General features: G+C 41.0%; 1 protein-coding gene across 7 annotated transcripts in view; it reads right to left on the minus strand.

The window, feature by feature from the left end:
• The window catches only part of GALNT9 (polypeptide N-acetylgalactosaminyltransferase 9), a 154,550-nt gene that overhangs the window by 16,077 nt on the left and 123,913 nt on the right, over positions 1 to 14,560 (minus strand). For all 7 annotated transcript variants that reach the window (XR_008208653.1, XM_052691084.1, XM_052691085.1 and 4 more), the window contains one exon: positions 2,968 to 3,153. Coding sequence is in view for 6 of the 7 variants with exons in the window: in XM_052691084.1 (XP_052547044.1) it covers positions 2,968 to 3,153 (186 nt within the window). In the remaining variant the exon portion in view is untranslated. The remainder of the gene's footprint in view (positions 1 to 2,967; positions 3,154 to 14,560) is intronic.

The following is a 14,560-nucleotide window of genomic DNA, read 5'->3' on the forward strand; positions in this document are numbered from 1 at the left end:
GCCCCATTAAACATTTGCATAGACCAGCGTTCAGTTTTTACTGGAACTGGAGCTCATTCACAGACTTAAGCTATAAAACGCACTTAAACTCAATACCTTCTTTGTAATTCAATCCCAGAATTTAAATCACATTTGACTAAAAAATTCCATAAAAGCATATCAAAAATAAATTGATATGATCAGACTCAAACATTTCAAAAAGACCAGGTCAGTTATTGTCTGTAGAGATAAACCAGGATAAATCATCGTAGCTCAACATCAAGACACTGAGTTACCTAATTTATACATCTTTTCTGATGCTGAAAGAATTAAATGGAGTGAAATTGGTGGCTTTTGCATGGATCTATCTTAACTGCCCTGTACAGAAATCTTTCTGGAGGAAATATTTGTTTCCAAGTGGTGTCTGATGCAGGGTTACAAGACAGCAGCATGTCTTAGCTCGGGGTTTATTAGAATCCCCAACAGATGCCTTGTTTTCAGGAGAGAATACGAGTGTAATACTGAACAGGTTTTTCCATTTGCCACATAAAGAGTTTGCTGTGCTCACTGCTGCTTGCTGATGCATACTTTGTCATGAGCTTTCCATGCAGCATCCATTCAAATGAATGTTAATTTATGTTCTACTTCAGGCTAAATGGAAGGAGAGCAATTCTTGGAAGCACTCAGTACAATAAATCATTCAGTATAAGATTTATTTATCATAAAAATTGTTGAGAAATAGATCATAAACAGGACGTACCAAATATTTGGCAAAGTGCAATAGTGCTACACTGACCTGCTGGTGAAGGTTACAGGGGGCTGTGGGATAAGACTGCAGGTGTGTCCAGCCACCAACCAGGTACACACTGTGAACAGACCCTCAGTAACTTAGAAGGGAAAAGATGGTGTGTGTTATGAAAGGGTTAATTTGGGTGGGTTTTAAATACAGAACACATGTATTTTACTCGTCTCTCTTCCATTCTATAGTGAAGAAATGTAACACCTTGCTCGCTAGGCTATTTCTACAGATCACAAGAGCAGCAAATTGAGCAGCTATGAAAATGCTGTGCCTGTTCCATACTAGCTACAGTCATTAAGTCGGGGTTACTGCACGATGGTACAGGAACGAGGAGCCCATATGATGTAGTATGCAGACTCATCCTTTTTCACTCAGCAGTAAGGTTTCTAGTTCTCTCACAGAAAGTTTTTCTTATGGCTTTGACCAGTAAACTACTTAGGTCAACTAGATTGACTACAGCAGAACGACTCTGTGGACACCAACATGCTAGCTTCCTTTTCCTGAAAGCTAATGGGGTTATTTTTATGATGTACGTTTTATCAATCAATTTATTTTATGGAAATTATATTTTAATGTTCAATACTTCTGCTGATTTTATGCCTTTGTATATAGATGTGCCTGTTTTTTTAAAACACTGTTATATGGCTCCGTGCAGAAAACTACATCAATAAGTGATCTCAGAGAAATTAAAGGAAATCATGTTTTGGTGTGAATGCTTATTTAAATGTCTTTTATATTCTCAGAATTCGTTTGCAGAGAGCATCAAGAAAACAAATTTTCAAAGATTATTTCTCTTTCACCTTCCTGCTAGAAACTCACCATTTGTTCAGATGGACGCAGGCAGGGCCAAAATGCCCCTAAAAGTTTAGGTGAGCCCTGCTTTGTCTTCCTCCTACTATCACAAAAACGTTGTGTTAGGCACTATTGCCTTGCTACGGCAAGATAATTCCCTGCAATTAGCCAAAAGTAGTAACCAAAACACCTCTTCATAGAGACCTAACCTTCAACACAATATTGGGAATATTATGAGAATGCCCAATACTAAACAGCAGTAATTAAAATTCTGATGGGTGTGAACATCTAACGTACTCAGACATCACAGAGGAAAATGAAACATGACTCCTTTAGGTATATGTATCTTCAAAAACATGACAAATTAATTAGAATACCTTCTGATATATTATCTAGTTATCAAAGCACAAGTGGGTATTTAAGATAAAACTAAATCTGGTGAAATCTATGCCAGGACTCCCATGACTCCGATGGACTCTAGGTCATAACTGTAAATATTCACAGTGATACAGCTGGACTGGCATATTTTTCAGCTCAGATAGAAGCATCTTCTGTTTCCATTTACTTCAACCAATCATCTTTGGCCAAATCCTTCATGTAAGGGTTAACAAAACTATCCTTAGTTACAGAAGTGTGTGTGCTTCCCCTCAGCTGCTCTCTCTGTGCCCCTTCACATGAATAATTTGGATGGAAATATCACTAAAAGATACAACAGCAGTCGGCTTCCACCTGACTGTGCTATAACGCATCTCTCTTCTCTAAAAGAATTATGCTCTGTGGAAATATAGCATGAGATACACTTCCAGAATCAAGTAGTAAATTGAACCTGCAGTTTATCTAATATTTATATTACGTGGATTCCTGGGGGCCCCCACCTGCCATTAACAATTCACATGCACAGTAAGAAGTGGAACGTGTCCACATTGCAACTCTCACCCTGTAGAAAATAAAGCTAGTTAATGTGTGATTCTTTTATTGCACACATTGTTTTTTATCCTGGTGAGGTCCGCGGAGTCTCATGATGAATCATGATATTTATTTATGGACATTTCTCCAGTTCTCAGTACTGTAGCATATGAACACCTCAAAGTTTAATGGCATCCTAAATTAAAGACTTTCTCTGAGAAAGCGCATAAACCTGAAACATCATGCTCCAGTTAAATTGTAAGTCTGTGTCACCACTCCAGAGCCTACAACAAAACTCACACACCAAGGAAGCAATATAGGAAGCAAGTTTATGACATTCTGCTCTGAGCATTCACCAGCACAAAAGAAGTCTTCCTCCAACTCTTTGCCCACTGCATACAGTTGTGGTAATGTCTTCACCCCAAATTGCTAAGTAGGGACAACTTATCAGACTTCTGCCTCTGTTCAGGTCTAGTGTGGCCCATACTTACTGCCATGGGGATGTTCCACGCCATGTAAACATGGGACTTGAAGTCATCCATCCAGACCTCTGCGGCCCGAAGGGCGTTGCGCTTTGCATAGTAATCGATGTCATTGTTGTAGGGCTTCTTTGTGCGTTCGATGTGTGCCACACGAGAGCAGGGTAGCACCTCCATACTTCCTCCACATTGCCAGACCTGGGAGAGTTTGAGGAAAAACAAACCATTTTCTTTTCCCTTTTCTTTGTAAGTGGATATAACTGCTCCAATTAAGAATGCGTGCAGTGTTCCATCATTTGAGATGAGTACTACTGAGTAATTCAGAGTCTGTTCTGAGGGTGAAACCCCTCTTACCCTCGTTGAGTAAAGATGAATGCTGCTGCCTGTGTTGGAAACACAGGTTTAGGTGCCATAAATATCCAAGTTCCCCATAACGTCACTGTTCTTGGAACTATTCGGAAGATGACATATTACAAGGTGGTAACCTGTGTCATGCAGATGAATTTAAACTAGTCCTTGTTAGTGAAAACACCTCTGAGCTGAAGAAGATGGATAAAAGGGTGAGTGTGGACTATACCAACCCTTCTGAACACCACTGCCCTCAAACAGTGCCATTTTTCCCTGTTGATTATTTACAGCCTCAACTCCATGGTGGGAAACAAAGAGGAGCTGCCTCTCAATCAGTGAGGCTGGACTCATGCAGTGAATACCCTCAGGTTCCAACGCTCTCAGGTCTGCAACTGGTACTGCAGTCTAACTGAAATAAATAAAATATATTAAAACTTTAAAAATAATCTATTGCTTTGCAAAGCTTCCCTTTACTGCACATAAGAACTCATTTCCAGACCAGATGCACTCCAGAACAATTCTAGGGCTATTCTCCCCTCAGCCTGCCTTCTCATGGACAGAGATAAATTGCTTGGGAAGCAGAGATAAAATTGTCTCTTCCAGTTTGTATTTTTTTAATACATTGTTAGATAATACTTATTTGCTGCTTTCTGAGCCGTCCTACAGTAAATCACTGGCCACAGGAGTTTGCACTTAATAAATGAAAAATGCCAGAAAACACACTGCTCATAAATTTGGACTGGCATATGCTGAGAGTTCCCAGTGCAGAGGAGAAGTGCTACGAGAAAGAAAGGAATTAATTGATTCTCATGATGAGAAGGGCAGATGAGCAGTTCCCTTCAGTATTCTGCTGTTGGCCCACCCCACCCCGGCATTCAGCTCTTAATACACAACTCGTTTTTCTTTCTCTCGATATGGTTAATGACCTTGTAATTTTTATTTTTATATTTTGGTACCAAGGGCAAATACATTATCTGAACGACAGATTTACTGCCTTCAGATGCCTGTGCTCATGCAAACCTGAAAAGGAAAGGGTACTAAACTGCAACATTAAAGAAAGTACTTCAGTTTATCTGCAAATTCAACACAAATAGTTATTTACCAGTGATAAATTCTCCCCAGAAGAAATCCACAGGGAACTGAGACACCTAGCTTTGAAGAAAGCAGGGCAGAAAATAAAAGAAAAAGAAATAGAGAAAGAAGAGAAGCCAGCAGCAGCCTCAGGCCAGCTAACGCTCCCGCTGTCAGCCCGGTGCTCAGCAGTCAGCACAGATCTGCGCCGTGCTGTGACCGCCCCATCTGCGGTCGTCTAAATTGCTTTACATTTACATTCTGTCAGCTCTTTCCCTCCCCTCACAGCCCCATTTTGCTCTTTAAGGTGACAGAATGTGTTACAGAGAGAAAAGGAATGAAACAGCCTCTGACAAAGGAGACAGCTAGGAAATATCCAAGGAAATTTTGCCCATTCACCTTGGATGACTTGTTTGCTCTGGGAATGTGCAACTTCTGACACAAGTGGGAGATGTTTCCCTGCATAAGGATGACATTCCTAATCCCTGCACAGCGCAGGAGATGGGGAGGCACGTAGATCCCTGGGCAGCAGCAGGCCACCATCTACCCATGTGCTGGGCAAGGTGGATACAGGCAGCAAAGTTGCCCTGCTGCAGCTGATGAGCAGGAAGAACAGAGAAGCAAACAGTGCAGCTGGCACAGCCCAGGGACTTGGCTTTGCCTCCGTGAGCATCACACTGTGCAGCGTTTTAAGACATGATCAAGTAATTCCAAGAGACACTCAATTTATTTGCTAATTGTAGTTAATTTCTAATTTCGGCATTGGTCTTTAGGCTGCTATAAACAAAATTGATAGCAATATAAATGTTACCATAGCTGTGTTACCTTAGCATTTTTACTGCTAATTATCTCAATCAACTTTTCTATAAACAGACATATTAAGTATTAAGAAGAACAAGTACTCACATCAGGGATAAATTACACGTGGAATGATAATGTTTGTGGTTTGTGCTACAACGATTCACTCATGCTAATTATTAGCTATTCCTATACACCTGAGAGATGGCTGCCCTACAATGTAACTATTATGTTATACTGATATAGAATATTTTTACTGCATGTAATATATTTACACTGTATAATATAAAGAAGCCAGTTAGACACCGTATCCTATTTGTCATAGAAAAACCAAGATGAGACATAGAGTGCCTTGTTTACCATGGCCTAAAGCTGTGCATTACCAAAGTTCTCTGAAGGCAGCTAAGGTACATGACTTTAAGAGGTTGTAAATCCCCATGCTCCCACTGTTGAATTGCTGCCAGACAAGAAGAAACTTGGTTGTGCAGACTGTTACCATACAGCTCACAGTTGTGTTGTAGCAGCTGTGTGTTTCATCCTTTTCCAAGAGCCAGTGGCACCTTTAGCAGTTCTTTGCTGAAAGCAAAAATCACTCGTAGGCAGCTGTAAGAAAGCAGTGAGAATCAGCTTTACAAGCAGTGCATGGTAGCAAGGTCCCCTCGGTTCTGCTTTGCCCAGCAGAGCATGTTACCTGGCCTTTCTACAGTGGTTTCTGCCAGAGGCAGTGCTTCAGAGGTGGATGTTCAGCACATCCTTAAGCTAGAAGTGGACTCTGATGTTTTATAGAAAAAGTGCTGAACTCCACCTGAGCAGCACTCCATAGGAATAACCTCTCAGATTTCAGACTTTCTTTTCCGCATGAAGCCAACAGATGAGATGGAAAGAGATTTTAAAGCAGCTTAGGTATCCATACCCGTGTTTTATCATATCCCAGCGTGGGAATTCTTACAAGACAGGAATCTCAGGTTTTCTTCCATTTTCAACACGAAGCCTGTCAAAGATGAGTGTCCTCCAGACCCCACAACGACTGGAAAGGATTTTCCTATCATGAAAGAATTTTCAAAGCTTTCAGAAATCTTGCTGACCTAAACTGTCAGGAATTACATAAATGTTTTTCACTGGTAGGAATGCAGGCACTTTGTCATCCCTAAACCTCCTCTGCTCCCCCCCAAATCCCAAAATGTTCTGCTAAATTGAACCAGTGATGATTTTGAGATGTTTTGTTCTGTGTTAAAAGCTTGTTTAGTATAAACATATTTCAAACTGAAAGGTCAGTTTAAACCAATCCTCCACATTTTCACTGCAAAAATAGGAAAACCCAACATTTTGACAACATTAAGAGATGCACTTGCTCTGAATTAGAAATTTTGTCAAAATGCAGCCTGCTCCACAGGAGCATTTTTGTTTTAATTTATCAGCAGGAAATGCCCTGAAAATCTGTCCATTACATTTGAAGGAGGCCAGCAGGCTCTCAGCCCTTCTCAGCACACAAATGGCCTGGAGATAAAGATGCCTTAAACCATTGCTATAGATAAGGAGATCTGACAGCGTTTATAATGCAGTTTCTCAAGGTGAAAGAAGTCTGAGCACTTTTGGTAGCTTTCTGTGGCACCTGAAGGGCAGAGGATGCAGTGTGGGCAGCACAGTCCTAACAGGTGCAGCTTCTTAAACACCACCGTGTAACATAAAATCCATCTGTATGCAAAGGTATGGGAAAACGTCTGCCTTGATGAAGTCAAAGAAGCCTTTTAACATTAAAAACATGCATAGGAAGATGATGTTGTTTTGTAGGCCTCTCTCTGGTCAGCCATGCACCAACAAGGTCTAAATCAAAAAGCATCCTTCAAATTAAATGTGAGCAGTGCCAATAAAGTCTTTGTTCACCCAACGTGCAGGAGCCCTCCAGTTATCCTCCAGTCCTTAATGGATGTGTCAACTCTTCTCATGCACACTCCGGTAACAAAAAATTAGCATGAATATAGCACACTTATGGTTCTTGCATCCCTGTTATTGACAATTTACATAGCTTGCTGAAAATTGATATTTCAGAATAATTTATAGCCTGACATTTTCTTTTTTCTAATGGGGTTTTATGGCTTTTCTTTCCTCTATGTATTCTCAGTGCTGACTGGAGTGTCACATTTAATCAGAAGTGCTAGATAAAGTGCTCTTTGTCTGCTTTTCAGTCCACATTGGAAGCTATCTGAAACTAGGAAGCTGTCATAATCAAACAGCTCATACGGAAAAATTAATCACATGGCCTCATGTTGTTCACTGACAGCATTTTTGTGATCAGCTTTAAAAACATCCATAATTATGGTTTTAAAAAGTCTCAACTCTTGGATCTCAGAACAGTCTGTGCTATTTAATGGGGCACTTACAGAGCAAGAAGTCTTTCCATGCTGGGACAGGGCAGCTTACATCAGAAAGACTTCTGGCTGCCAAAAAACAAAACTGAAAAAGGCAGAAATCACATCTCAAGATTCACAGATTATATGTTTTCATTCAAGATTGCAGGATAAATATCTGACAATGCTTGCTCACTAAAGGACCTAAATGGGTCCTTCCTTGCTTGACTGATCACAACACTCTCTATCACAGCCTCTGACTTTGAGATTTCCACTCCTCCTAACAGCAGTTTGTAGATAATCTGCTACTGGTGGATATATAGGGAGTGAGACAAGATCGCATGCATAAAAGCTATTTCTGTCCCCAGAATAGTCTTATCACACGGATATGTAAATACCCAGTCCCTGCTGCTCCTGCTGCCTTTGGAGCTGGGAACACGCAGCAGCATTTGCAGACTGCTGATTTTGGAGGGCTGAATTCCATGCGGGGCACTCATGTTTTTTCCTGGCTCATGCAGTTTCCACAGCATAAACTTGCAGCACAATTATGGAGGATAAAGTAGATGCAGTCATATAACTTCCATGTGTTTGGCATCAGCATTATCTAATTACTGCTATTATTATTTTGGTAGCCCCAGTATGAGCACTTGAAATCTGGCTGCTTTTGAAACTTATTTTCCAGGACACAGTAGATCCTCTTGTAGAGTAACCTACTGTGAGCATTCATGAAAGGTTTAAAATGGACCTTTTTTTTTTTCCATAGGAAAGTCAGAAATTCATTTCACAGACACTTGACTAGCCTTTAGAATCTGTTAGAATCGATTGAGTTTGACCTCTTTGCTTTATTCCCCCTGGGTTTTCTAGTATTTGCAGATGAGCTGCTTTTTGAGAAAAAGGCAGTGGGACTGTGATGATCTCGCAATGAAACATTCAGCTGATGAACATTTTAAAAATCTCTCTGGTGGCTCTTCAAGGAGCAAATTTGGAGGGTGTCCTTGGAATATTCTTAGAGGTGACACAGCCCTCATGCCAGCTAAGATCCCAGGTGTGACAGCACTGAGAAGTTAAAACCCTCCCACTAACCCTCTTACAGAAGAGAAATAGATGAGTGTGAAGAAATTGAAACATGTTCCAGAGAAACTCACACTCAGCAACTGCTATCTTGCTGCAAAGATAAATTTTGTGTGTAAAGAATGAAGTCTGATAATTTAACGTGCTGGCTGCAATGGGAGTGAGAAGATAGGATTTAAAATTATATTAAAATGTCCCATGATACTTTAAGCACTAATCCGATCTCCTTAAATCCACATTTTGCACAACTTTGCAAAGGATATTGCACCTTTGACACAGGCCTGGCTGGGGAAGAAGCTGATGCTTCTCTGTGCAGAATTCCCTCCTGTAAAACAGTACAGACTTTCTGCATCGCCTTGGTGATGGTGGATGGAAATGGCAAAGAAAAACCTTCAGAGAAATGAGAGTGGGCTGGTGGACACAGCAGGTGCCATGCTGCATAGGCCATGCCTTGGGTACAGACTTAACTAAGCATGAACTGGGATTTCAAAGACTAAAAGAACATCTCACATGGAGATGATGATCTGTTATTGCCACTTAAGGAGCAAAATGTTGTGAGATGGAAACTTAACAGCTTCCTGCTGCAAAGCGGGCAGCCTCGCAGGCCTGGGCTGTGGGAAATGCTGGCACTCTGTGCTGCCTGCTGCAGGTATGGCTGGTTTTGGGCCACCAAGCTTGTTGACATAATCACTTATGGATGACGTTAAGGTCTGACATGAGCGGAAGCACTGAGGGATGGGAGTGGGGAAAGGACAGTCTACCCAAGGGCGAGCTTTAATTTTCAAACACCTCTTTTCCTTAGCAAATGGATGAACGTTGGCACCTCAGAGTGCTCCAGGAGATGTTAACAGTCCCTACCACATAACTAACAGGCAAGGAGATTGCTTTGAGATATACCCTTAAGCTGCACGGACTAGTGACAACTACTCTGCTTTCTCTGAATGCTCCTCGGCTCTGAAAGAGGCTGCAGATGTCTGCTGGTGTAATACCAGATAATGTCATTTTCTGCAGCCCCAAACATTTTTGCTTGCACAAAGCAAATGCAGTTGGGTGTCTCGGCTTAGTTTGGTAATTGTCTCAGCCAGATGCTCCTCATCATATATTCTTTCAGAATACACTTGATGAAAATAATTTTCTGCATTTTTACAAATTTTCTCAACTTTCTTTCCCAAATCAATAGAACCACTGTCAGTCATTCCTGCAAATCTGTCAGTGCAGACACTGTTTGCACAGTAACTGTTAAAATCCAACCAATTGGCCCCAGAAAAACACAATCCACGTGGGATTCATGAAACGGCATTACAGACCAGTCAGTCATCCTTGCTCCTCACATCTCATTTGTGTGATTGCTTTAGGTTGCTCCTTCTCATTTATCCCAAAAGATCACAGAGAAAAGTCTCCCAAAAGGATAAAGGCATACATCAAGCTTACATCAGAAAATCTGCAGATGAGCTCCTGCAGCATTAAGGAAATACCTGTTCTGCCACACTCCGAGCTTTACCATCCTGCAGCCCAAACACCAAACAACGCTGACTGAAAAGCTTCAGAAGCTTTTCAAGAAAGAAAAGCAGTGTACAAACTTCTGAAGTCCAGCACTCATGTGGACACTGCTTAAGAGAGGCTCAAGACAAGATCAGCTGAGCATTACATAGATTTCAAATTTAAACTCAGAAGTTAAATAAAGAAAAAATTCTATCCCAGGTCCAGAGTCAATCATATCAGGGCAGGTGGCAGCTGAACTCAGAACCAGAAAACAGTGGTTATGACTGGAGGACGCCTGCTCCAACGCCCAGCTTAAGCAAGGTTACCCAGGGCAGGCTGCCCGGACCACATCCAGACTTTGAATGTCTCCAAGGATGGAAACTCCACAACCTCTCTGGGCTCTCATCGTTCTGATTTCAATTAACTTTCTTCAGAACGGCAAATGGAATGGTTTCCACATTATTTAGGATGCCTAAGCTAGTACATCTGGGAAATAAACTTCTTTTAACCTTGCAATAAGGGCAGACAGCAAGCGCATTACTCAGAGGTGCCTTTTCTGACAAAGACATTAGCCAAAAACTAGGCAGAACCTCTACTAACATCACACTTCAATCATTACCTGAGCTAACTCAGGATGAAAGCAAGAGGCAGGAGTTCAGCTTTTGGTTTATTTTTAAATGAAAGACAGTTCTCAGTGTTCTTGTGTAATATCATTAGTTCCCATTTCCATTCTTTTGCTAAAGGAATAATACTTACTGTACATTGAACCTCCAGTAAAAAGCCTGAGAAATGATAAAATGCTTCCTGGCACTTCAGCTGAGACCACAGGGAGAAAGAAAAGACAAAGTGGAATTTATTGATGCTTCCATTAGAATAAAGTCATTCTTGAATAAAGAAAATATTTAAACAGACTGCCTAATGAAGTGATCACAAAGGGTCCTTTCAAAGGAGCCTAAGTGGAGTCGTCATCATTTGTTTTCTCTTTCCACAACAGCCCCTTAAACGATCTTTGCATATTGTCTGCACTAAATCCTGCAGGCCTGCTATTTTATTTTAAGAAAAAAAGCTTTTAGGCTGCAAGGGATTCATTCAGGAAGAGCTATTATGCATATTGTGACTCTGCTGCAGAGCCAAGGGATTTACTATGTGCTCATTAGATCTTACTTTGCTCCAAAACAATTTTTTTACAATGCAAATTTTAGCATGCCGATCTACTCAGAATAATACATTCAAACAAAGGCTATTACAAGCAAAAGCTTTCTCTAATGCAGAAACACTACAAACTCAGATTAATTACTAATATTTTACACCCTGAAGTCATCTGGGTTGTCAGTCTGAATACAGCTTTGAATGCGGTTACGAGAAGCCACAGAGATTCAGTGTTCCTAATAGGCACAAAGAAGTGCCCTGGTCAGTCACAGGGCTCAGAGGCCACATCATGAAGCCATCACAGATGGGGCACACTGCCCACTCGGTGCCTGACATGCACGGCGCTTGATTTGTTCAAGTGCTGGCACCTGAAGTGGAGAGGCCTCGCCAGCAGAGGTGCTCATTCACCAGGACACACGGTGGAAGCAACCTGAGATGAGAGGCGCGAGTTCTCCATCAGCTCTGCTACGCAACCGTCTCCAAAGAAGTGCCAACGTAAAAAGAGGAAGGGAAGCGTGACAAACATCACTTGAAAAAAGGGCAGAATGAAGCAGAAGCGACCCAGTGAGTTCTGACGCTGGATTTTCAGTGCTCGGGGAGCCGCGCCAGTTTCTGTCTCTTGGGAACGCTCTTTAAATTCAAGTTTGTCAGATGTGACCCGCAGAGTTATGGATGGTGCAGGGTGCACTCTTGTTTTTCAAAGCATTAATTCTATCTTGTTCCTCCTCTATGACCTTCCCAAGGGAGCAGTTGTAGGAACACAGAACAATGAATATTATCATCTAGGAGATATACCTGATAGTCATTCTTAATAGTTCTATAAATCTCACTAAGTCTTAGTACTTCAAGTGCACAGCAGAGATAATACAGCCGTAAGGAATAGCTCGAACCCATCTCTCATAAGTACAGGAAACGGCCAGCCTGGTGACACTACATTAAAGCATTCTCTCCTTTACTCTGATTAGCAGAACTCAAAATGAAGGTAGAATTTTTACTTTTTTTTACTGAAAACTGATCTCTATGAGGATAATTAATAAAAAAGAGGTGAGCAATGCAAAAATAATAATAATAATAATAATAAAAAGCAGCAGTAGGCAAATCATTTTAGACATTCCAGTCATCCTTTCCTATCTTCCCATCCTAAATCACCTCAGCAAGCTGAAGATGTAACATATATTAAGATAACAAATTCACAAATCATCACGTGCATATAATGGACAAGTTCATCTGCTGGAAATAGGCACCTGCTCACTAAACCAAAGAATGATTATTGAATTCAGCTGATGTCATCCTTCATACAATAAATGCCAAATTCTTATTAGACATAAAATGCAGATCTGAGCGTGACCTTCACTGGGAATGCTTATTTACTTCAGCTGACAAACCCATGATTAAGATTCTCTTCCCACAAAAAACATAAAGCTCCCAGTGCTATCAGAAGGCGCAGGAGGAGAGTTGCCCCAAAACAACTGGAACAGGATAACTCGTACAGAGAAAGTCAGAGCTCAAATTCAAACACTGAAAGACCTCTCTGAAGTTTGAAAGCAGTGCCTCTGTGTTACATTCCCTCCCAGCCAGGCCCTGCTACGCTTGGCTGCCAAAAACAAAAATGCCCACAAGCGCGTGATGGTTACAGCACGCTTTGAATCCATCTTCCTGAATACAGGACAGTGCAGGTCTGCAACAATTTTTGGATACGTTGGAGGAAAGGCACAGAGAAGACGAATGTTAGTGGAGGACTATTATGTCCCACTCATTCATTCTGCTTATACGCTTTATTGCTGCTATTAATGAACAGATAATGGCATCAATCACAGGCTGCAAAGTGACTGACAAACCGAGCTATTTCATCTGAACAGAACGCTTCACACATCGCCTAAGGAGCTGGAAAAGGAGAGATGTGGGAAAAAGGTGAAAGAAAAATCTTGTCTGAGTATCTGACAGACAATTCTGTGAAGAATATCCAAATTTTGGGACTGCAAAGGACCTCTCTAGATTGCATGGCTCTCCAGGGAAACCTGAAGTGAGGTATATCTATCTCCAGCCACAGCCTTGTATCGGCTCATGTCACTTCAGTTCTTCAAGACTCGTTATTCCCAGTCACAAAGATTTAAGTTTGTTCAGTTGACAAATATTTTGTTTGGAGGATTTCTCTTTCTGGATTTTGTTTTTATTTTTTGTTTTCTCTCACAATGAAACCAACAGAGGGATGTTGACTGTGACTTGTAAGACTAGCTAGGTGTGTTTTTATTACTTAAACTAAACAGGACACAGTCCATCCAGCATGAGAATGTGAAAATACACATTTGGCAGTATTCTTCCCAAGAGCTGAAAGTGTCATCACAATCATACACTGTAAATATTGGCTTCAGCTTATTGGGAAGCTAGTGTCCTATATTATTAAAGTTTTGAGTGTATAAGGAATGTTCTTTGTTTGCAAGAGATTTCTATAAGTTGAATATAAGAGATACAGATACGGTTTCAGGAAAGCATTGGGCAACTGAAAACGGGGAAAAAAGTCATTTCAGATGAAGCAAAATATTTTAGATCAACATCAGAAAATATCTATTTTTGAGAACATAATTAAAAAAAAAAAAAGTATTCTCCTTTATCAATGGATAACCTTAGATATGAAATATCCTTGGCCAAACGTGCATTCTCTTGTCCCCAAAAAATTGTTTGGAAAATTACTGTCCCGCTGCAGGCTCAAAGAACACTAACTGATTACTGAGAAAACACTGATGCTTATCTTTTGGCTATAAAGCTTCCACAATTGAGTCGTTTATCACAACTCTTCACTCCTAGGCTAGGAGCTTACATACCAATCTTCTGTTCTGAGCAGATTTCTAAAAAACCTTCAGTTAGAGACAGTCTTGAAAATAAACAACGCAGAAGAAAGCCCCACGCTTTGGACCAAGTTCACGTTCTCCACTTTGGATTCATTACTTCTTGCTTAGCCAAAGAGAAAGGTAAGCTACAGCTAAAAGAATTTCACCTAAATTTATCTCCTGTTCTCCACCCTTGTATCGGACTGCCTCACACTGGGCCACGTGGTGACATTTATCACACTGAGCATCAAGAGAAGCTCCATCCTGGTCCTTGGAGACAACTGTAAGACACAGCTCAGCAGAGGTTAGAAGCATTTGGTATCGTCATTCCTTGCTTTTATGCAAGGACTTTTGTCCTGACACCTGAAAGTGATTTGCAGACACCCACTGTAAGCAGTGAGGAAAGCATCCCAATAAGCACACTAGGAAAGGAAAAGGGTTGTTTTTTGTGCCAGCCCTTGATGACTCTGTAGTTACCAAAATCCAGTGCCTCTGTGACTTTCTTGGCGT

Source organism: Tympanuchus pallidicinctus, unplaced genomic scaffold (genome assembly GCF_026119805.1).
Source record: "Tympanuchus pallidicinctus isolate F22 unplaced genomic scaffold, pur_lepc_1.0 scaffold28, whole genome shotgun sequence".
NCBI classification, from domain to species: Eukaryota; Metazoa; Chordata; class Aves; order Galliformes; family Phasianidae; genus Tympanuchus; species Tympanuchus pallidicinctus.